Source organism: Notolabrus celidotus, chromosome 10 (assembly GCF_009762535.1).
Source record: "Notolabrus celidotus isolate fNotCel1 chromosome 10, fNotCel1.pri, whole genome shotgun sequence".
In the NCBI taxonomy this organism is placed as follows: Eukaryota; Metazoa; Chordata; class Actinopteri; order Labriformes; family Labridae; genus Notolabrus; species Notolabrus celidotus.
In genome coordinates, this window is record NC_048281.1 from 24761052 (window position 1) to 24786342 (window position 25291).

Genomic DNA, 25291 nt, shown 5'->3' on the forward strand with positions numbered 1-25291 from the left:
CAGTCCTCATGTCCTAGGGTCCTTGAGTGACACAGCTCTCCTGATTGCTTTACATGTGTTTGTATATCTGGATTAAAATGGAAAACACAGAGGAGAAAGCATCCTTCAAATGAGCATAATGTAAACACTGAGTTGATTTAAATTCAGGTAGCATTGCTTCATCAGAGCCCACTCTGACAGCCTGACAGGCCAAGTTCTAGGAATGATTTCCCTTAATATTTCTCCATGAGTTATTAAAAGAACAATAAAGGAAGACAGCAGCCAACCACACATTTCAGCATGTCATCTTAGTATTCTTCAAAAGTTTTTATTGAACAAAAGTATTTCAATTCTCATCACGTTGTCGGTGATACAGTACCATAGTTTGATCCTAACGATTCTTATATGCACCTCATCTTATTTTGAATATATACATACAGTGGAGACAAGAATTAAATAACAATGCTCAATAACATTCAGACATATCATATAAAAGCTGAGGACCCCGTGATCAACAACACTTCCATTGGTAAACAAATGCACACAGCAAAAGAAAACTGACAAGGTCAATGTTTGGTAGAGCTTAAGTTTTTTGTTTTAACCAGACGACTGAATATTTGGTTTCCTGACAGTGAAAGAGGGCAGTTATTACCAATTGAGCTCATTAAGCCCCGCCCCTACTTGTTCTCCCACAAAACTTTCAGTTTAAACGAAAACAAGGATAACTTTACGACTCAGAACCTTTTAATTTCCAATCTGAGGAAGATAACAACGGACATCTTGGCGTAGCTAGATGGTACTCAGACGTAACAGGATGTTACTGTAATTTGCTAGTCAGCACAGCATGCTAACACTCTCCTGGCTTGAGGCTCCTGCCCTCTATGATAATAGTTGCTGAGATATGATTGGACAATCACTATAAGGGGGCGGGCTTTAGCTACCAATTAACGGCGTGTCTATCGTAGGTCTGGTTTTCTTACATCGGCAACGAGTGTTTTCAAATGATTTGCAATTTGAGAGTGTAGATCTTAAGCGAACCTTTCATTGTCAGTTTTTAATATTTGGGTCTCAGTTAATCACAACATTTTTGTGTATAACGACATGTTTGCTCCGAATTGTTTTTACTTTACAAGATTCACAAAGATATTCTCATCTCTGACAGCTACTACATCAAGAGGTATTACTATTTTTTATCATTCAGATTAAATCGAGCAGATCAAGTGTAGTTACTCAAAAAGTGTTACCAAAAAGGTTTTTTATTATTCTTCAGTCAGTATTCTCATATACTGTAGCTACAGACACATACTGGAGAACAGAACAGGACCATGTTCAATGTGACACAATATAAAGCATGAGCATAGAGCTACAAATGAATGCCAAGTATAGTGAGTGCAGTGCAGACCTGGAGCCAGTAGTATGGGTACAGGGTGGCACATTTGGTTACATTGATAAACATTCAAACTCTACAGGAAATCAGAGGTCTTCCCTATTGCATTAATGTATCCTCTCGTTATTTAGATGTAGTACAAGAAGTATTGTATCCAGATTTTCAATAACAAAGTCACTACTGATGGCTGAGTCTGTGGAGGCGGAAACAAGAGGAGAAGTTAAGAAGACACAAATGAGAAGAGAAATCATGTAGAGGAATGATGAAAATAAGGAGAAAAAGGCAAGAGAGTGATTCTGGTCACTTTGTGAAGTCACTGTATGAAAGAGCAATGATTCAGGAATTTAAATAAGCTTTAAAACAAGACAAAAGAAAAACTCAGAAACAAGCTTTTCAAATTAAGAAACAAAAATAAAACTATGTCGGGCAACTTGACAGAACACATCAAGAGGAAGGTCCCCCAGAGGTCAGAGTCCTCTCTGTCCTCCTGTGTGGATTAAGAGCGATGGTGTAACCTAAAATGTGTGTGGTAGTAAATGGACATAATGCATGACATCTGAAATAGAGCTCGACACCCCCAAAAAGGCCTTAGGCGTTCTGTTAGCAGCTGCATGGTCAACACAAATGTCACAAATCCAAGAGACGGAAGCTTATTATTCTCTGAGGACGTGGCTGTCGGTTTTCCTCACACAGTGCTCGCCGTTTTGGGGTTTGCTGCTCATTTGTAGAGCTAAAATAAGTGTCACCTGATCGCCACTGAATGGCGACAATTAAAACTTATAGTGAATGAAGATCTGGATGTAGCACGGACGCCACAGCGACCACAAAGGTCTAGAGCTAAGGCTTGAGTTAAGACAGTCAGGGAGTGGCGTTAGTATCATGTGTGTACCATGAAGAGTGTGTGCTTGTGTGTGTGTGTGAGATCCAGTGTAGGTGTGAGCATGTGTGAATCACAGCAGTGCTTTGACCAGGTACAGCTTCTCTCCGTGTTCGCTGGTGAAGATGGGGGCTTTCTTGTAGTGCTCCACGAGTTCGTCCATGGAGTTGAACCTGCGCTGGCCGATACAGTACACTCCCTCCGTCTGCTGCACTTTAAAGTGCTTATTCTTACCGACAGCTTTCAGAGACACGGAGAAATCATTGGGCTGGAAATAAGAAAGAGAGGGACAGTTATTAATACGATTGCAATATGTTAGAAACAGAAGGGAAACACATACTGTGACATTTAAAAACAGACTGCTTCAGTCCAGCAGGTGGCAGTGTTCCCTCACTTTTGAAAACCTGGGCTGCTTTAATCAAACTACTGCAAAGAACAGCCAAAGAATTCTTCCTCTAACTCAACAATTTCAAATTCTGAAAGATATAGGGAGCTCTTAAAAGTTCCCTGTGGTCTTTAAACCTGTAGCTGTGCTCATGTGATGTTTGGTAATATGCTGGTTACTGTTCATCTATCTTGTGCACAAGGATACCCAGGCATGAAGCACACAGTCCTGTCATACTCTACGCATTATTCCAGTGATCAACAGGTGGACTATTCCTAAATTTGTAAAATTTGCCAAGAAGGGCTGAAAAAATATGAATTCATTAATGTAAACATCACTTCTATGTGTTCAAAGGAAACAACAGAGACCTTCATTAAGAGGATTACGACCCTCAGGGTTACAGAGGGGAGCACTTTCTTGAATGACTGTCTTTCCCTGATATATTCAGCTGCAGGTTTCTTATATATCATGCACATACATTTGATTAGTCGATAACATACTGCACTGATATTAGTTGGATTCCATTTGCACTCAATTTGCATGCAACTGCACTGCACCGTCCTGTCATGGTAGCACTTAATTTGATCTCATTGGTTTCTTTGATATACATTATTGGCTGTAACAGCTGCATATTTTCCTCCCTGTTCAACTTCCCTTCCTTCTTGCTTCAATTTCAGCCAATCATCTATAAATCATCCTAACTGATACATTAAAATGTAAAGGCGTTTTTCGACTTTACCCCGGAACTAGGGACTTTACCCCTGAACTACCTGCATTTCGACCGGAGGAACTAGGGTCTAAATTTAGTTCAGGGGTAGATAATCTCCCCCCTGAAAAGCCCCTGCTTCTGGGGCAGTACTTTTCAAAGGTTCTGGGACTTTCGGTTGAACGTAATGGTGTTTGTGGAGTTAGCACAGTTGTTGAAACACAGAGGGAGTTCCTGGGAATGCATACTAGTTTAGTTTTTTATAAAGTTTATTTAATATCATTTTTTTCTCCATATGTCACTGGCCTGATTTGCACAATCTACCCGGTACTTCAGTTCGCTGATGAAACGCAGACAACAATGGAGGCAGAGGAACATTTTTGTTCTGGGGAAAGTAGTTCTGGGGGCTAAAAGACCCTGGAACTCTTGGTCAAAATGCACCTTAACGGGTAGTCTGGTCACTTGTATGCTTGTGGACTTGCTTAGCTTTCAAATAAATTATATTAACCCCAAAACGTATGCGTTTGTAAAATGTAATCTTATGACTTACATATACATCTGCCATATACATCACTCTCCTGAAAATGCTTCATATTCTTGTGTCTTATAGGCTCCTCTTGTTCAGAGCCTACATTGTAAATACTTGTGATAAATTTAAAAGGTACAGTGCGCAGAAATGGGAACATACACTGATATGTAGCTGTCACATTCTATATTAGAACCCTCCCCTGCTCACCTCTCCAGCCGGTGAAGCTACGGTGGCCTTTCAAGGACAAGAAGCTACTGTGGTGCGTGATAAGTATGATCGTCCATTTGTTACGTCTCTATCATCTCAAAATGTCTGTTGAGCTGTTAATTGTTAATTTTTCGGCATTTTACTAACGTGTTAATTTGAATTTTTTTTTTGGAAACCTTGATGGCCGTTGAAACCGTTTTTCTTTGAGGCTGTCATTTTCATGCTGCTGACACATCTGCATCATGTAAGTCTGGTCATGGAGAGGAGAGAATTTGTGAAGGCTGTTAATACTTCTTGCCACTACATGGCATCAGTGTGCCGCTGACTCACAATGAAGCCACCATCCCACACTAAATGTGTTTAACTTAGTAAGCGGAAGGATCCAAACCCTGCTCTTTCATGGTAAAAATGGATTGCAGACATCTTGAGCAAGAGTCTACGACCTTTATAGATTTGACGTGACCAGTGGATCTTTATGGGTATAATGTGCTTTGATTAAAACTTTTACGGGACTTGGATTGTGGGGACTCTTTCCTTTGCAAGGGGCGATGTTAACTGTCTTTGAAAAATAAATATATATTATATATTAAATAAATATTTTCAAAAGCAAACTAAAGACCTACCTTTTTAGTCTCGCTTTTAAATGAGTTTTATTCTTAACAGTTCTATTTATTTTTAATCTAGTTCAAATTTTAGTCACTTTTATTCTACTTTATTTATTTATGTAATTATTTATTTATTTAAAGTATAGCATCTTATGTTCTTTTAATGGTTTAATATTATAGAGTTTTATGATTTGATAAATGTATTTTATTTTGGTGATTTTAATTTCCTGTGTTGAGTTTTAACATCTTATTTTACCTCCAGTGTTTCCTCTTTAAGATTACATGAGAGCGTTTCCTCAGTTCGTTCAGCAACTTCTTTTTTCTTTATTTATTTTATTTGTAATGTTTTTATTACTATTGTTGCATTTATTGTATTCTTAACCTTAGGATTGTGGGGTGGGTTTGGGGTTGGGCTTGGGGTGGGATCATTTTCTTAATTTATTCTATTTTAAGTTGTTTTTATGTACAGCACTTTGTGTTACAATGTCATTGTATGAGAAGAGCTTTATAAATAAAGTCTGATTGATTAATTGATTGAAGTTGACATCTTTGTAAATGGATTAACAGTTAATGAAGATACATTTCTGATTATCTGTACCCACCTCTGGTGATGTTATATTGTAAGTCTGCTGCACTAAATGCTGCTTATTACCACACACTGCACCTTTAAAGCTGCTTTGAAAGTTTACTCTGAAACTTTGGAGTTAGTAGGAATGTGAGGCTTGATAAATGAGTCATATTCTTTACTATCAACAAACAACATTCTTGTAGTTCTCATGACGACACAAAATGCCAGTCATGCAGGCTGATTCACATTGCTTACTTTGAAATAATACTTGACTAAAATGTGAGCATCGTTGAAGCTCCATCCTGAATGAGTCTGTTTGTGCAGTACTAGAAGTGTCGTCACTTGACCTGTTTAATATGCATTGACCGGGGTCGATAATTCACCTAGAAAAAGCAGTCGGGTGAATAGAGACGTCTCTTTATCCCTTTTTGAATTTTGTGTATTCAACAAACAAGCTCCCTTCTGAAGTTTGAACTACCAAACAATCAAGACTCTTTTATTCCTTCCCAAAGCAGCTCTGTCGTGATTTCACTGCATGGACTCACTGATGATTCGCTGTCTCGTATGAGGAAGTCGCCCTCCTCGCCCCTCTCGTTGAGGATACCCTCGGCCTGGTGTCTAGTGACGTCGCCGTAGTACCAGTCCCTCCCGGCGAACTTCCCTGAGCGGGCTGGAACCACGGAACGGTTCTGCGGGGAGCTCGACGTAGAGGAGGGGAGGGCGGGCCGCTCATCCAGCACCACCACATAGTTTTTAGGTACCAGGCCCACCATTCCACGAGAGTTCTTACACCTCCACCACTCAGGGTCGTTCTCAGGCTTCTCCACCACCTCCATCACCTCGCCCTTCTCAAAGTTCAGCTCCTCCTCCGTCACGGAGCTGAAGGGGTAGAGAGTTTGCACCAGGTGGAGCACTCCGCCACCGCCTGCACGCCCGTTAGCTAACAAAGTCCCTTGAGAGCCTCCCGTGTAGCCCAGAGAGGAATCCCCCTCCCCTGTTTCATCTGCTCCTCCCACATCCTCCTGCACGTAGTTTGAGGGGAACCAACCCACACGACCCGCCTGGCTGCCCCGCCACCATCCATCACTACATTTCTCCATCACGGTGACCTTCGAGGCCTTGACCAGGGTCAGCTCATCCTCCCTCTCCGCTGTGTAGGCGAACTTGACCACAGCGGGGATGTTGAGGTCGTAGATTCTCTCAGCGGCTCCTCCTCCCCCTCCTCCGCTGCCGTTGGAGGGATACTCTGTGTCTGAGCTCGGCGTGGGGGAAGCATCTCGGGCACTCGTCTTCCTCTTGGTTTTTCCTAAACCTGCAGCATGAAAAGAAAGATAGGACGGTGGTGACTCATAGAAACCTTACTTTTTTTCTTGTCTGCAAACATTGTACATCTTTTATTTAGTGCCAAGAAAAGAGAACCACATAAGGGAACAGTAGAAATTAAACAGGAAGAAACCACAAGCAGAACCAGACTGATTGAAGAGGCGATCCTCTTTAAAGCCCTGAGATGCCGTCCTGTCCTGGGAATAACGTGAGGCATGTGACGGTGCATTGTGCTCATGCATGAACACTAGCATCTTTTTCCCTTTAGCTGAATGTCTTTTCCTGCATGGAGGAAAATACAAAAGAGGATCGCCTCATGAACTGGCCTGCCCGCTCACCGAATCTCAACCCGACTGAGAACTTGTGGTCAATAATAAAAGACATAATTTACAGTAATGGCAAGAAATACAGCTCAAAAGAGCCTCTTTGGAAAGCCATACAAGGTACAGCTCACAGTGTCAGCAGAGAAGTCATCAGAAACTAAATCAGTTTACCAGTGACCTCTGACCCTCACTGAAAGAAAAGGAGGTTATATTGGACATTTGAGAAACACTTAAGATTTGAAATGTTTCAAAGACATTAACAGTTTTATTTTTCTTAACACCAACTTGCATAATAATTTGGCACACTAATTTCTGCAGATTCTGCATTTATTTTAAAATACAGCTAACGTACTTTGAAAAGCTAATTTTAACCACACAGCTGAAGAAATATATTCACTATCTGACTTCTTGACAAACTGTTAACATAGTTTTTAAAATATTGACAAAAATACAACATGCATAATAATTTGGAACATGGTGGATAAATAAAGATTGATTGATTGATTGATTGATTGATTGATTGACTAATTGAGCAGTACAATCCAAATCAATCAGCTGAAGGATGCTAAAAATCTCCACAGAGTTAGGGGGATTAACAAAGTCTTGAAACAGAAGGTTTATCTCAGGCTTTTATAAGTAATCGTATCTGTGACATTATTATTAAAATGATGATAATAGCTTTGAACTTAAGCTTCATGAGCCAAAAGCTGTTGTGTCAGCACTGGAGCAGTGGTGGGAGCCGTGAGGATTGAAGGCAGTTTATAGAAAGCAGGAAGTGGCCTGAACTCCACAGGGAGAAGAGGGAGGTTAGGTCAGCAGGAAACTAATAATTGCACTCGTGGGCCCTCGGAAGCACAAAAAGTACTTTAGAAAAATAAAGGAAAGAGGATTTGCTCTTAGAAACCTCTGTGGGGAAGCACGGATCGATACTCCTGAAATAGAAACAACAAAGAGGTGTGCGCATCCACCTGCGCTGAGCACCACGTCCTTTTACTCAAAGCCAATGAAAGAAAGTCCGTCTTCTGCTTGATATTATATCGATGCTATCCGCACAGCATATACGCATCTATGCTCATCAAAAGGCCGGAAATAGTTGGTGCAGACAGGGAATGAAAAGTGGAGCAGGCACTGTGGGCTTGATAATGACAGGCAACTCAAGAACAAAGCCAGCTCCCGTCTCACCTGTCTCTGACTTTTTCACTCACGTACTTTCAAAGACGTCTTTAAACATATGTTTGCACACTCCAGGCTTTAACTTTATGAAGTCTCTCAAGCTGAACATAACCAAGGAGGTCTACTCTTGCAAGTTGAGTTAAATAATAAAGATGCATTTAAAATGTTTACTTGACAGTTGCGGCTGATGTCAGCGTATCTCATGTGTGCCATTAATGACTGAAGTGAGTTTCTTGACAGCTAATCACCCACTTTTCCCCATCTCCTAAGAGCCTGCTGAAATGCCACAGAAATGTCACCGCTGAATAGAACATTTACATTGTTTGGGAAATTGCTGGGTTCACGCAGAGTAGCATGAAACTTGTTGGCAGAGAGGAGAGGAAGAGGGGGAGGAGGAAGAGGAGGAGAAGCTGTGAAAGACGACGAGGGGTCCCTTGGCAGCTGTTTCTCACACGCGCAGTAGACCGAGCATATCAGAGGCCACAGCTGACAAAAACGCAAAGAAGAAGGATGAGACAGGAATAACAAGCAGATCATGTTTATGGATAGCAGTGTGTATGCTACATATATCTGATAGTTGTGTGTGGATCTGTGAGTGACGGGAAGCTTTATTGACTTAAAGACAAAGACAAGGGTTGACTCTGTCTGTTTTACCCTTCCTGAGGGATCACCTGAAGTAGGCCTGTCGATAACAGCGAGACACACTCCCTTAAGTTAAGCAAAACACTTTCAGACACACGCATACACACACACACACACACACACACACACACACACACACACACACGCACGCACACACACACTTTTCTTCTTCACTCATTTCCACTTCAAGGCACTGGCCTGCCGGTTAGAGCAGCAGCAGGCTATATTCCCTCCTCCCACACATTCACTCCCAACCTTCACCTACCTCTTCATCATGAGGAAGGAGATGAGATTTTTGAGCCCAGAGGACTGGAACTCGGAGGGAAGGGAGTTTGATGAAAGCATCAATGACGGGATGTTGCAGCATACTGCTTTGCTGTAAGGCTTTCAGGGGAGGGTACTGTACTAAGTAAGTCTTCACAATACAGTAATAAGATACGTGTGTGTAAGAACCAATAAAGAAAAACGAAGCATTAGCAATGTGAGTACTTAAAGGCTGGTGGCCCTTTAAGTAACCCCAGCAGCCTTTCTGTGTCTTTGTGCTGCAGGCAGGGTGTAAAATTAACTTTTTACCTTATCTGCCGTTGGCTAGTGACCTCCAAAAAAGTACCATCCAAAAATATTTTTCACCAGCCAAATAAAAAAAATCATGCCTTATTTGATTCAAAATAATTACTATGTTTTTATTATGAAAATCCAACTTAAGCATCACTTAAAGAATACAGTTATGTTCAGATAAAATTTGATTATTGATTCAGTTGTGCTCATAAGTTTACATACCCTGGCAGAATTTGTGATTTTTTTTGGGTCATTTTTCAGAGAAAATGAATGATAAGAGAAAAACTTTTTTTTCACTCATGGTTAGTGGTTGAGTGAAGCCATTTATTTTCAAACAACTGTGTTTACTCTTTTTCTATCATAATGACAACATGAAATACCCAAGAAATCATAAATTCTGCCAGGATATGTAAACTTATGAGCACAACTGTAATTGTTTAGGTTATACTTCATTTCAAGGTGACTGTTGCATCATCATGTATTAGAAATATTCAAAAGTGCAACCTTTTACATTGACTGAGTGAGCCAAATGTCTGTCTCACAGCTTTAACAAGGAATGTTCCGTTTAACCCGCAGGGCAAGGGAAAAGAATAAAAAACCATCAACTGGGATTGAGTCTAAATGAAATGAACTCCACAGACTGTCTGTTCCTCTTCTTGATCGTCTCCTGCCTCTTTGTTTATCCTTTTTGTTTGTGACAGCTTCACACCGGGAAATGTGTCGCCACATCTTCCTCGAAACGGCTCTTCCCGAAGTACTTCTTTAAGCAAAGGGAATGAATAGATTTAGAACGCTCTTCCTGACGAACCAAATCACAACACAAGTACAGCGCACCGCGAGGGTCAAAACAGCCTGACAGTCGGCAGAAATGGGCGAAAGTATGAAAACAGAACCTCACATGCAATACAAAATGTTCAATCGGCCACTGGTGGGTATGTGTTTTTGTTTTACAAGCCAAACTAATTTTTTACCCGCCATTGGCGCTTGCTGGGTGTTAATTTTCCGCCCTGGCTGCAGGGTTTAATTTATTAGCATGTAAGGTATCAAAATTAGAATAAAAGTAGTGATCTGTTCTTTCTTTGAAGACTGGGTATGCACATACAGCATTTAAGAGCATACATTATGAGCCATTATCAGGAACATAAAAGTAAAATACCTCTTTTTTCAAGAATAATGGCGACAGAACAATCTTATCTACTTTCAGACTGGTTCCAGGCAAGCCAAACTCACTCTTTGCCATTACACCACCAGGTATCATACAGGGGGAAATAAAGGGCTTGATTTAAGGATGCAGAAATGGCTAAACATTCTGAGAAAGCTGTGACTCTACCTCGCAGACGGAAATATTAATGGAGGAGGCTGAGGCCTGATTCATACTTGTGGCTTGAATTGAAGCAGAGCCTACGCTGCTGTAGCCCACAGCGTTGTGGGCACTTCTGCTGGTGTGCTGGTGTTTCTGTGCCGCTCTGAAATTACCACCCCAAAACAGAGTATCTGACCAAAGTATGCAGCCATGGCCTAGATTCAAGGCAGAGTTACACAGAAGTAGACGAGAGAAAACAGAGTAAGAAAAAAGAGATTACACAACCTATAAGTATTCATGTCAAAGCAACAAAATCTTCACCACCGGATGTTTAGCTCTGCCCTCATCATAGGACAGAGTTTAGGGTTTTCAGCCCAACACTGGGATTATGAGTGCTGTTTCTTTTTGTGGTAGTAACCCAGGCTTTGAGGACAACAGAAAGCAATTGATGTGTCTGTAACAGCGGCAGAATCAACAGTTATTCTCAAACAGTAAGATGTTATGTTGACAATGTTTGTGTTTTTGCCTTATAAATAGTTTACAGTTGAAATGGGGACTGAGATCTGTCGGCTCAGAACTTCAATGCATTCTGCCCTGTAGTTGTTTGGTTAAGTCGGTACGTCCTTGAGTGTTAAGACAGATTGACGCATCAGCTGGCTTAAGGTGGTTGAAATCTTTGAAGGATCAATACTTTTTTAATTCCACATGCTTTGAAATAAGGCTGCTTAATAAATCACAAATACATCAATATTGCAATATGAGCAATAACAAATCTTAATCTATTGCAATAAATTAGGAAATTATTGAATGTGTACTCACTCAGCATGTACATTTTACATGTTAGATGAAGGCCTGGGTATTATGACCATGCTTTCATGCCATTTTATGGCTGTCAAATTAAAGTTCAGAAAGCTGTCAGCTGACCTCAGATTAATTGGTGATACTTAAGTTTCATAAAAATGGCCTTCTGGATGTGTCTGGGGATCAGGAGAAACATGTTGCAAACACATGTAATGTTTAAAATATGAAGAATAGCAGGTTGAACAAGAAACAGTGAGTTATTTTAGCTAATGTGCACTCTTAAGCTTTTTTATCAATATATCACAATATTAAACAATGCTATAATCACATATTTTTTCATATCCTGCAAGCCTAGTGCCAGACCTGCTGGTAAAAGGCTGAGCCAAGTATGGTAAATATAAGTGACAAGTTTTGTTATGTTAAAGGGAAATAGATTTTAAGTCACAAATTATATGAATATAAAAAAAGGAAATAATTGTTAATTTATAATTGTATATATGTGTACATAAAAAACACACCATATTTGTAGGATTTAATTTCCTAAAATGTTCCATATCATAATAAATACAGCAGAAAGAAAAAACATATTGCAATGTCAGTTTTTGCCCTATTTTGGAAATTATAAAAACTCTGTTGCTTCTAAATTCAATATTATCGACTAATACCAAAGTTTTTGGAAAGAAATACATCTACACTCATGTTTTAATCAAAAACAGCTGCAAGCAAAGAGAGAGGGGGAGGGACAGAACAAGAGACAGCAGAAATGGGTGGCTTACGTACAGATAAAGTCAAAAGTTAACAGACACAAAGTGACCACACAGAGGAATAAGGACTTATTGTCCTGTTGTCTTAAGAACCTATAAACACGTCCACACCTCTGAAAGGTACCGGATTTGGTCTGTTTGCAGCTGAAGTCGCACGTCTGCTGTGTGTGTCTCTGCTCTGCCCTCCCCCACAGCCATGACACTCCTAACTCTTCTCCTCCACAGGTCGGCAAGTACTGACGTTTTGTGATAACCGTTAAGGGCCTCGTAAAGATGCACACAGTGGTGTCTATTGTTAACGCACAGAGAGCAGAGGAGAGAGAGAGAGAGAGAGAGAGAGAGAGAGAGAGAGAGAGAGAGAGAGAGAGAGAGAGAGAGAGAGAGAGAGAGAGAGAGAGAGAGAGAGAGAGAGCAACTTCACCTGGTCTCTTTGTGTTTCCTGTATCAGATCCGACCTGTGAGCTGGTCGATGACAATGACTGTAAAATGTGTTTAATAAGAATATTAGAAAAGAGCAGAAAAACATCCCATAACACTTAATCTGAATCATTTATGATAATCAAAGGAAAACATGCTTTATTAACATGTAATAAAACCTACTTGGATGCCCAAGAGATAATTTTTTAATGCTGAGGCATTGAAACAGAATTGATGTTTTCTAATTTTTACTATTATGCTATAAAAATCCAAAACTCTGGTATCGTGACAACTAGGGCTCGGTGATAAATCCATAACGATAATTATCCAGATATCATTTTTCTCAATATAAATATGAAAAATGTTCGATAAAAATGCAATATATTTAAACCTGTGGTTACACCCCCCAACCACTGGACAGGGCGCTAATGTGCTTTAACCGCTGGTTGCCACTCAACATTAGACAGCAGAAGAAGAAGACATTGAACAGCCAATCATGTCGCAGGTTGAGAGGTAGGCGGACTTAAAGACGTTTGTTGTAAATTTAAATCAAATGATGCAAATTATCTCAACCTGAAAAATAAGAATCTACAAACTAAAACTTTACAAAAAATCTCATCTTACATTAAAAACCTGCTTCCTGATTCAAAACGTTTATCAGAAAACTAAATCCAGATACAAACTAACAAACTGTCTTCAACTTTCACTCAGGAGCAAAAATCTGACCTTTAACTTAAATGAAATAATGATTTAATGTTTAGCGTGATAATTATCGATATCGACTGATATGAAACATTTTATTGTGATAACATCTTTTTCAATATCGCCCAGCTCTAGTGACAACTTTAAGGTAATAACCATGGTAAAAAAAAAAAAGGCTACATGTTGGAGGCAAATTGAGGATTGAGCCTGTTTACTCAGTTTTGGCTTCAGACCACTAGAACCTCAGAAAACCCTTACAAATCCCTTTAGCTTAACCCAAAATACCAATCATATTTCATGCGGACAAATGATTAAAATCTTTACCCCTGATACCTGCCAGGCTGTGGAAAGACCATCTAGAGACAGGATTTTGGTGGAATTACACAGATGTAATCTCTTATGGCTAAACCAGGCTATATGAGCTGCATATTCTTCTCTACAAAGCTGCACAGTTCATCCTTTATGTGGGCTGAAAGTCTGAGATATTTTACATAGCACTTAAAATAACTAACTTGAATTGAAAGTTCTGGGTAAAAGTGACAGCAGCTCTGTATTTTTCCACTCTGGGACAGAACAGGGTGCTGTTAAATGCCTCGCACTCTCCCACACACTGATGATTGTAGAGCTCTCATGTAGAAGAAAAAAAAACCTCAGGTGGACTGAAATCGAACTTTCCTGTTTGCTGGTTAGATCTGGCCCAGTTTCAGCAACGAGAGGGACCTTTCCTGCGTTCTTTCATCCATTTCAATGTTTTTATTTCCTATGAGAGGAAACTGGGGCACAAAGCAGCATGCAGTCATTTACAATTCAATTCTGCCTAAATGGATGTCGATGACACAACCACATTCAAGCAAAGCAAACGAGGAGGAAAAGCTGGAGAGAACAGTAATAACAGACTATCTGCAAGCTCTATAGTCACTTTGCAGGCTTGCTGAAGACCTGCAAAAGAGAGTATGAGACCCAGATACTACAGACAGGATGAGGTAATCATGCTCTCAGCCAATGAGGTTCTCTATTCAAGTGTGTGAGTAAGTTTCCATTAGCCTCTGACCTCACCTATTGCTCATCACCTTATCTTGAAAATGTTCTCACCTATTGGATTTGCTCGGGCTTTTAACGCTGAAGAGCTGCAGACTGGAAGCAAACTACTAACGCTAAAATGGAACTAGGCCATAATGTAGCAGACCGCGAGGTAATCCGTCATTCCAGCACAACCATTAGGCTGCTCATTTCTCCACTAATCAATCCACTGATCATAGCAGAGCAGAGACACACAGCGACAGAAAAAGGGGCTGAAGGCAACAATATAGAAGATGAGGGGAGTGAAGGGGGGGAGGGCGTGTTGTCTGTGCACACAATGAATGGTGGTGAGGGTGACAGTGGCAGGCTGTGCCACGTTGGCCCACATAAAGCCCCAGAGTTTCCCCCTGAGGGCTGGTATTCACAGAGCCGAGAGGAATCGGTGTAATAGACCATATCTCTTCATATCATTGGACCAACTCTGAAATATGGCTGCTTTCAGGGACACAATGTTACAATTCCTATGACAAATGCACCTAATTATCATTCTGTATTGTTACAGTTTCTACCACATGTTGCTATCTTCTTTCAGTCCTTTGTAACTTACCCTCCTGACAAAAAGAGACTGAAATTCACTTTTTAGAAACAGTGTGGTGCTACGTTCAGCATCCACTCCTGGAAATGTGTGTGTAAAAATCATAGCTGAATTCCACATTATTGATTTGACTTATCAACACATCTTTATTTAGCACACATCCATAACTGGTGCCTTTTTATCCTGCCCGGAAAACGTTAAAGACACATTCACTTGAAGGAGCAGTGTGAGTCATACACTTTATGTGCAAGCTAACCTGAATAACCGCTGAATGCTTTAGTGTGTGGAAATATTGCCTTTGACCTGAGAAATGTGCATCAGAACCAGTTTTCATCACTCAGCGCTTACGTCATGGTTCAGACAACATGCAAGTGTATCCAGATGTATGCTAATTTGTGATCTTTGTTTTCCCTGAAAGACCGTGCTGGACCTGGTTTACTTAGTCACAAAGATGTGTTTGATGTAGGAGTATTTACACAAGCATGAAAAAAGCAGGAATTCTTACCCCACGTTACACACAGAGATAAACTCAGAAATTGTATTATTTATGTAATTTTCATGTATTTTATGAAATATTTCCAATGAAATTTAGCCTAAGGCAACATGAAATTATTTCTTCTTTAAGTCACTTTAAATGTGCACATGGCATCTGTTCTCATCATTCATATTAATCTATTAGCCTCTGTTTCAGAAATATTTCAGAACTTAAGAGTCTCTGAAACTGTAGGCTGCATACAAGTATCTTCGTAGAGTTTTGTAGTCTTGTATAACTTGACGTGAGAGTAAGAAAGAGAGAGAGAGATAGAGAGAGAGATAGAAAGAGAGAGAGAGAGAGAGAGAGAGAGAGAGAGAGAGAGAGAGAGAGAGATAGAAAGAGAGAGAGAGAGAGAGAGAGAGAGAGAGAGAGAGAGAGAGAGAGAGAGGACCTTTTAGGTTAGTACGCACTAAGCGATAAAGAATTATATTTAATTAGCACAACGTCGTTCAGTGTGCCGTTAGCTAACGTCGTATCGCACTATACAAAGCTCAGCAGATAAACACAAACAGCTAACATGGCTGGATGCTGTCAATTTGAAAGCAACAGGTCGAGTTCATCACCAACATTAGCATTGATACTTACTAGAAATAAGAGGGACGGTCCGGTGTTAAAGACTGTATGTTCTGGGATTCTCCTTTTTTATTAAACAGCTTATTGACTCCTTATTTCAATACGGGTTCTTTGTGGCTATCATGATTCATGTGGATCACCTCTGCACGTCCAAAAATCTATTCTAGATAAATCCAGAAAAATTACATCCCTGTTACAAAATGATAGTGGTGGGGGCCCGCGTCCCCGTCTAAAGGCCAAATTCCACCAAGTCCGTGTCCGGTCCATCTCCGATCCATCACGGCACCGGATCTGATAGGTTTCTATTCAAGTAAATCTGTTAACCCCCACTGGATCAACTCCGTTGCGTTTCGACCTGCTGGATACGCAAGACTTCTATTTTTGCTGGACGCCGGAGCACGACGCATCAATCATTTTTAACTAACAAAATTTTTTAATTTAATTTAATTTTGGAGTCATCAAGTCAGAGGTTTTCAGAGTCTGATAAAGACAACATGGGCTAGGAGAGGAGGAGGAGAATCCTTGATTCAGTGATTGCCGTGGGAAAACCTCGGCCACATGACTTCAGATGTCCGGTAGTCCTGCTCTGTGCTGCTTTCCGAAAACGCAACCAGTGGTTGTTGACGGATGAGAGAGCATGGAGCCGGACCGTAGTGGATCGGAGAATGACTGGACACGGATCTAGTGGAAGTCCTGTGTTAGCATGCCCCATATACGGAGGCTATAGTTCTCATCGCAGAGGTCGCTGGTTCGACTCCCAGCCTTGACCATTTGCTGCATGTCTTCCCTCACTCTCTAGTCCTGTCTCCCCTCAGCTGTGCTATCAATAAAGGTGAAAATGCCAATAAATAAATAATTGGCAGTAGAAACATAAGAAAGTAGTGCTTGACAAATGTAGGGTTAGTGAGACGTAAATCAAATGATACCTATGAATGACTAAAATGTGCCCTTTTAATATCCCAGCCAATACAGTGAGTTTGTTTGAAGCTGGAATGAAAGCAGACCTTTGTGGATTATTCACCAATTTTGCATTGATGTGACTATGCAGAAGTACTCAGGAGGTAGTGTGGTACTGCTGGAGGGTCCATTTTTTACACAGTCACCCAATTCTAACACAGAGCACCAGCTGTGAGTCCTTCCTGCATGCTGCAGACATTACTGAGAGGACTGTAAACTGAAAACAACAAAAACAAAATGACTCCATTGGGGCCGCAGTAGCTCAGTCTGTAAGGGTTTGCACATGCACATATCCACGTTCAGTTCCACTCACGGGTTTGCAGTTATGTCTTCATACACAGTCTTATGTATTCCAGTCATGACCTGCGACTGTGAGACAGTCTGCTGACAGCTGAGAGCTACAGCCAACTCAACAGGATCCCTGGAGTGCTCAGTGACAGCTCCCAGCTCGGCCAGAGACACAGTGAGCCAATCATTTCACTTCTGAGACAACTGAGGCTAACACATGCAAACACACTGACCACTGTTTGTGACCACAACGTATCTCTCTACAAGAGCAGGAAGTGCTGAGAGAGGAGTGCAGAGACTTTCCACTTTTACTGACAATCATCCTGTACACATAAACAACCTTCAACTTATAAACAGTGAAGCTAAAATCCTTCTTACCCAGTGTGTCCTTGATGTTCTTCACCAGCGAGCCTTTCTTCAGGCTGTTCTTACGTTCCACGTAGTTCGACGGCACATACCCCGTCTGGTTGGCGGTGTTGCGAACGCGCCACCAGGTCTTTGTGTCGTCCAGGAGGTAGAGACGCTCGTTTTTTCGGATGTCAAGTTCCTGGTCCTGCTGGGCCGTGTAGTCCCACTTGGCTACAACAATCACCTCCTCTGTCATCTTTCATGGAGTCCTCCTGTGGAGAAGAAGAGGACTGGGGTTAGCGTACTTTACACACTCACAAAGAAACATGCAGCAGAGTGATCTTAATCGAAGAAACAATAAGAGGAAGAATCAAAACAGGGGACATGGTTGTAAACACCGCCACGTTTTCAGACAGCTGCTAAGGAGCAGATGAGATTGTCACGGGTGCTTGAAATAATTAATCAGGAATTAAAAATGTATTAATACTGACTGTTAATGAGAAACTAACTGATCCTTTTGGTGATTTACATTTTAAAAAGAGGAAAACAACTATTATCAACAGTGTCCTTTGATTCATAAGTGACTTTGGATTGATTCAGAGTTAACTCATCTGTCGATGTGCTGTGAGTCCTAATCTGTAGGGCAATTTAAAGGTTAGGTGTAAATCTGAGTTTTTCCTCTGACAAGTGATGGGTCATTACAAAATAATCCATAACCCATCCATGCACACCGCTCTTAAACCGCTTATCCGAGCACACACAGGGCATTAGAGAGGATACGCCGCGGACAGGTTGGCAGTCAATCGCAAGGCTACGTTACATAACCCCGCTCAATATGACTTTGAAATTGGCGGAGGTATTCAGTGCCTTAACCGGCAATAAAATCCACAAATCCTTGGATTAAGAATCCTAAAATTGAGGATCACAAAATAACCCCTCTGTGGATTATAAAAGACGAGCGGTCACATCCAAACTGCAGGAAATATTTTCATTATCGATGAGTGTGCATGTTATTTATAAATAGTCTAAATAATGTCAAAAAGATACCCATGATCACTTGACAGTTACCTTGGATAGCGACCTCTATTTTAAATTTTGCACATACAGACTCAAAATTCTAATTTTAAGTCTTCAGTCCAAACCTTCTTACACTGGCACAAACTGAAGTTATTTATTCGAGTGATTTTTAATATCTTTATTGGTTGATTGTTTTCTGATATGCCTTATAAATGGAACCTTGAGCACTTTTATCATTTCATCATGCTTATTGATTTTATCATTTTTATTGTCATATTAGTTTTAGGATATTTTAGTATGTTTAGCACTTAAAAGTAGTTTACTTTCACCCTTATGTGTTCTTTCATGTTACATCTGTTTTGTATCTCTGTATGTCATGATCTGATATCTCACTGGGTGCAAACAAATGTACCTACAGGAACAAATAAAGTAACCTGAACCTAAGGACATGCTCATCAAAATCTCCCAGAGTCCAATTAGTCATTTTCAATTTGGTCCTTATGTGCAACTAACACTCAAGGACTTTAAGATTCTTTATTTTCTGTCATCGATGTTCAAGAGAAGCAGAATATCCTTCTTTTTAAGGGAGCTGGGAACAACAAGCATCCCACATTTTTGTTTGCAACATGACTTAATCAATCAAACAATTCTTACTATTATTGTTTTCATTTGCACTTACAGTTTAAGATTATTCCTATTATTCTCCTGTAAAACTGAATGCAACTCATTCAGAAATGTAATTTTTGTGCTGGAGATGCAAAAGACAAAAGGGGTCCTACATTCATATGATATGGTCTTACTCTAAACTTACCCCCCTCTGAGAGAAAAAATGTTCCATTATATCATTGATCCTGAAAATCAATCTGCCCCCATCTCCACGTCTCTGTCTACTTGGTAACTTTAGCTTGGAGAACTGTCTTTAAAGGAAATTCTGTAATCTTGCTTTTATTGCCGCCAAAAATGTATTGCTTTAAGTTGGAAGGACCCTCCCCCCATTCATTGTCTCAGTGGAGGGCAGAGTTAACAAGTGATTTCCCACTCGACAACTTATATTACAAAACAAGAGAAAAGCTTGACAAAATATGGACCTTATGTACTAAAAGTTTGATGTTTATGACATCATTTTCTATCCCAGATGTTTTGTGTTGGAGAGATAATCAATAAATTGAAAATGTCTGTTCTTGCGTTTGTCTGCTGGTTGTTTCCTGCTGTAGCTGTACACCTAGCTTTTGTTTTGTTAGTCCTGTTTGTTTTTTGTCTGGTTTGTTTGGGGATATTCCACACACTTGGGGTCATGTGGACTTTTGCTCTTGGGTCTGGAGGAGGGCATGGCCCCCTCTGTTGCCCAGGCCCAGCTGAAGTTTTGTGGATTCAGGGGTTTAGGAGAATATTCTGTGTCACAATCAATCGGCAACCTCCGGTCTCAAAATATGAAGCCCATGCAGAAGTGTTATAAACTGCAATTCATCGAGAATCTGCTTGAGGCTGACTGCAGAAACACTGGAAACCACATACACACCAATTCAAAAAAGACGATCTTCGCAGCATTAATAAACATGTTTACAGCCTGGTTCAAAAAACGGCGTGGCTCTACTTAGCTAATTTTTCTATCAGCACACACTGTACGGGGGGGTGAACTTTTTTCTAACGCAACGGTTCAGAAGATATTAGATTACGACTTTTTGCCCAAATAAGGACATGACTGACTTGACTCCCGGACATGAACACATAGCTGTTGGCGAAGAGGCTCAAACTCCGCCTCTTTACGTCACACTCTCACTGGTTGAGTTCAGCATTTCCAATATGGCTGCCGCCGAAAATTGGCTTCAAAACAGCGCTCTGGAAAGATGGGTGATGTCACAGAGACTACGTCCATTATTTATACAGTATATGGTCACAATGTGTTGTCTGCTGCACAGTGATGGGGAAAAAATAAATAAAAAAATGTATAATAATAAACAAATTAATTATAAAAACAGCTTGTAATTCCTTTCTTTTTAATTATTACAATTGTGCCTCACATCCCTGAAGAAGTAATTAGGCAAGACTATAAATGAAAACAAGAAAAGTATAAATTTCACAGCAATGAAACACTGTCTTTAAACAGGCACCTCTCTGAAAAGGGTTTGTTTGATAGAGGGCAGCACAAAAACACAAAATGGATCAACATGTTCATTCTGCATGCTCTCTCTTTCTAACACACACACACTCACAAGCACACACCCGAGTTAAGCCTTGCCTATTAGTTCCTGAGACAGACAGTGAGCGATTACATGCTCTATTTCCCCGGGCCTTAGGTGAGGTGATTGGACAGAGGTTTGCAGGACCACCTTAACTGCTGAGGGATTACACGTATCTGCTCAGGAGACAGCTCAACAAAAAACTGATTGTCTATTTGGGGATATGCATGAAAGGATCAGGAGAGTTTAATTCCGTTTTTTTTATCTTCATTTGAGAGAAACTTCTGTGTCTGCTTTAAACGCGTCTCATGGTATGAGAACCATCCGAGCAATCCAGTTTATATTTAGCACACCGCCAAGTTTACAGACAGCGTCAGGAAACAAGATGACTAGAATAAATAAAGGAGGGAAAACAAGTGAAAGGTTCAAAGAGAAGATAAAGGGGGCTCCACTGCGGATAAAGGTGAATATAAAAACACAGACTGAATAGCTTTTTGTTTCTGCAATTATTAAGCCGCTGTTATCGAATGAAGTTGTCTGTTTCATCTTATCTCATGTGAGGCGATCAGTGACAGTGTGACGTTTATAGGCTTTGATTTATAGCAGCAGCACCCTTCAGGAGCTCAATCTGGCAATAAAATATTATCTATAACACAATTACACTATATAAAAAATCCCTTTGAACCACAACTCGGTAGGGGCTGATGGCTGTCTAACATGAGTGTGGTTCTGCTCGAGGTTTCTGCCTGTTCAAAGGAAGTTTTTCCTTGTTTAAGGTTGATGTATACTTCTGCGTCGCCCCTACGCAGCAGGGACTGTCCCCGACAGGAGCACCACATACTTGTGCTTTGATGTGTCCGTGTCGCGTGAGCGTGTTATGTTAATCTACAACTGTTACATGCGTCCATTCCAGGCGTAGTTACATTTTGGAGGAGGTGCATGTCAGCTACGTGCGTAGGCCTCTGCGTAGGTACGGGAGCTATGTGGACATTTGGCGTAGGCTACGCTGTCGATTCAACGCAGAAGTATAAATCAGCCTTAAATGCGGCAAAGTGCTCTGCTCATGGTGGATTAAGATGAGATCAGACTGAGTCTTGTCTGTAAAATGGGACTGGATCTTATCCTGTCTTGATGTTGGGTCTTTGTTAATAATATAACAGAGTACGGTCTAGACCTGCTCTGTATGTAAAGTGTCTAAGGGTATCATTTGGTGCTATATAAATCAACATTGATTAATTGATTTTTAAGAGGCAGAGAAATTATTAAATAATTGCTTAAAAAAAAATACAAGCACTGATGCCAAATAAAAACCCTGATGAGTCATGCTAAATGGAAGAAAAAAAGTACTGGTAGATGCAATCAAGAGAGAACACATGGGTGATTCATGCAACATGTGCACAACAATACAGAGTTTTCTACACACATGGTAGTAAGCAATGCTGCACGTACTATTATTGTCATTTACATTCTGAGCTGCTCAAATTAGACCGAATAAAAGATTCCATTACTGCTGGAAAGATTGATATCTTCTCCGGAAGCTAGATTTTATGAAATGCAAATGGAAGCACTCCTCACCGCTGGCTGGTTTTCAACCAAAGATATTTAATTCCACCCCAATTAGGCCACAAGCACAGAGAGAGCAGCCATGTCTGAATACATTCTTATAGTTACAGTCATAAGCTAAATAATCTGTGTGTGTGTGAGAGAGAGAAGCTGCATGAGAGTGTCTAAAAGCTGCAGTAAAAAATTCAAGTGCAACAGTTTGTACAGTAAAGAGCAGCACTCTGTGTGTGCCTCTGCTTGCCGTCACTAAAGCTGTCAAACTGGATTTCTTCACAGGCTGGGACAGGGACAGCAGAAGAGGAGAGAGGAGGGGGGAGGAGGGGGTTTCGGAGAGTTTATGTTAAGTTCACCCCAAGTTAAGTTTGTCAGGAAATGACAACTTTTACAGCAGCAGAAGGAAGATGGTGGAAGGTCAGCCTGACATGCGGGAGGAGAAGAAAACGCAGCAGCTGGTATTCTTCTGAGAGCTCGGGGTAAGAAGAGAGGGATTGGCAGGTTTATGACAAGATGAGGGACGGTGATGTCAACTCTTCCAGGAGACAGGAGGTATGTGAACGTGCTGCGGCCTCTGTCCGCCCCAGGCTGGATTAGACAAGGCTCCTGTTTTACCTCCTTTTTATTGCATTTGCTCCTCCTGGTGTGGATGGATGGATGAGCAAATGTGATAAGATCAGCAGGGGGACTTCTGGGAATCACTGTCACCGTGTTTGAGATATTGAAATATAGTGCCTGATGGAATAAAAAGCCTGTGTTTGTTTTGTTGGAGAATGTCTCTTTTTCATTTTCCAGCTCTACATGGTGAAGCATAAAAAAGAGCGGGACACCAGTTCAGTCAGCAATTACATCACACGCCCCATGTACACAGGGTGCAGACCCTGAGCAGATGGCCCAGGTCCAAATCTGACCTGTAGTCCTTTGCATCATGTGCATCTTATTATTAAAGGCATCAAAAGGCCCAAAATATTATTGAAATAAAATAAAGAGGCTTTCATGAATTGTTGTAGCTTAGTCCATACAAAATGAAAAAAATATATAAATGACTGCATGTGAACTGTTGTCATTTTTTGTGTGTGTGTGTGTGTTTCCGGGGGACATTTTTGCCTTAATATTTGAGATGAAAAATAGAGGTAACCAGGAAGTGTGAGGTGCAGAGAGCAGGGGAAGACCTGCAGCAAATGGCCAAGGCCGAGAGTCGAACCAGCGACCTCTGCGATGAGAACTATAGCCTCTGTATATGGGGCGTGCTTAGACCACTAGGCCTCCTGCACTCCTACTGTTTTTAACAGGGGTCTAATTTTACTGGATTTATCTGGAATTCTGGATTTTGGGACCTGGAGTGATGACCCACATGAATCATAACAGCCTTAAAGAACACGTATTAAAGGGGACATATCATGCTTTTTTCATCAATATATATTGGTCTAAGAGGTCCCAAAAACATGTATTTAAAGTTTATGCTCAAAAAAACACTTTGAAATCAGATTTTGGCATGCCTGAAAAGTCCTTTTCTTCATTCCTCATCAGAACACTCTGTTTTCCCTCTGACCACGCCCCCTCCGGAAGTGGATGTGCCTCGGCTCTCCAGCACGTTGATCTAATGTTTACATGTTGGCTGAATATACACGGCTGCTCAGAGATCGCGTTACTTCAACCCTCTGAATCTGATCCTGACGGAGAGGCGCCTGTAGCAGGACCTTTCTGAAGGATTGGTCATAGATTTAGTGTTTCTTGTTGTTTTATTTATCAGTATGTAGACGTGTGTCTTGGTACACAGCTACGAGCATGTAGCTATGTGGCTATGCTAACTAGCGCTAGCACTTATCCATGATAAATCATCCACTAGATCTTCAAATCTGCAGACGTGGGGAGTAAACCCGACCTCTGCCAGAAAGGCAGCGGGACCTTTTATGAAGGATTGGTCACAGATTTAGTGTTTCTTGTTGTTTTATTTGTCAGTATGTCGACGTGTGTCTTGGTACACAGCTACAGCTACAGCTACAGCTATGAACATATAGCTATGTGGCTATGCTAATTAGCGCTAGCACTTATCCATGACAAATAAAAATCATCCACTATATCTTCAAATCTGCAGACGTGGGGAGTAAAACCGACCTTTGCGTTTATTAAGAAAGCCTACAACTAGCATGCCTCCCTCCTAAGCTCCTTGTTGGCACATATTTGTGCAGGTAATGAAAAACGGAGGAGGGATTCAGTATTATTTTATACAGTCTATGGGCTGAACAAGCTCCGAGCTCTGACTCCGTGACAGACCGGATATTGTTGTTACGTAACAAAAACACGGAAGTCTGAAACGGCTCGTTTCACACACATTTACAGAAAGGTGTAGAAATCAAAACAGGGGCAGAATGGATTTTTTTCATTCTTGGGGGGTTTGTAGACATGCCAGGGACACATATTTCAGGTAAAGAACCATTAAAAAGTCAATTTTGCATGATATGTCACCTTTAAAGAAGGAGTTAATAAGCTGCCACTAGGACTATAGTCTCCATACATGGGGCGCACTTAGAACACTAGGCCAGCAGCGCCCCAACTGTAGTCATCTTGGTGTTCATGCTGCAACATTACAAGTGAAACAAATACACAAATCAGTCATTGGACCAATCTGACGATGTCATTCTGTATCAATATAGCTACATACAGAGAAATAAATCAGTTCACATGTGAGTTAAACTCGACCAAGGTCCCATTTTATTTCCCTTACTCATTGAAGTGGCCAGAAAAGGCCCCTTCATTTATTTGCATTCATTTTTTATTTCATCAAATTATTTCCATGATACGTCTCTAACAAGACCCCTTTAAGGACAGGTCTAGGTGGATTAAAAATGCTTGGAAGCATACAGAGGCCACCCGCTTTAACAGTTTTTACTTCAGTATTCATGACGGTCACAGTCATGAGCTTATTTAACAAGCTTTGGATGTGAAAACATCCCTAAAAGTCACCTCAT

The 25291-nt window shown here is 40.8% G+C and overlaps 1 protein-coding gene across 3 annotated transcripts in view; it reads right to left on the reverse strand.

Moving 5' to 3' along the window:
- Positions 1-287: 287 nt before the first annotated feature.
- The window catches only part of LOC117820107 (cytoplasmic protein NCK2-like), a 60712-nt gene continuing 35708 nt past the window's right edge, over positions 288-25291 (reverse strand). For all 3 annotated transcript variants that reach the window (XM_034693772.1, XM_034693773.1, XM_034693771.1), the window contains 3 exons: positions 17596-17837; positions 5789-6555; positions 288-2511 (listed from right to left, as the gene is read on the reverse strand). In XM_034693772.1, the coding sequence (XP_034549663.1) occupies positions 2317-2511; positions 5789-6555; positions 17596-17821 (1188 nt within the window). In that variant the 5' untranslated portion in view covers positions 17822-17837 and the 3' untranslated portion in view covers positions 288-2316. The remainder of the gene's footprint in view (positions 2512-5788; positions 6556-17595; positions 17838-25291) is intronic.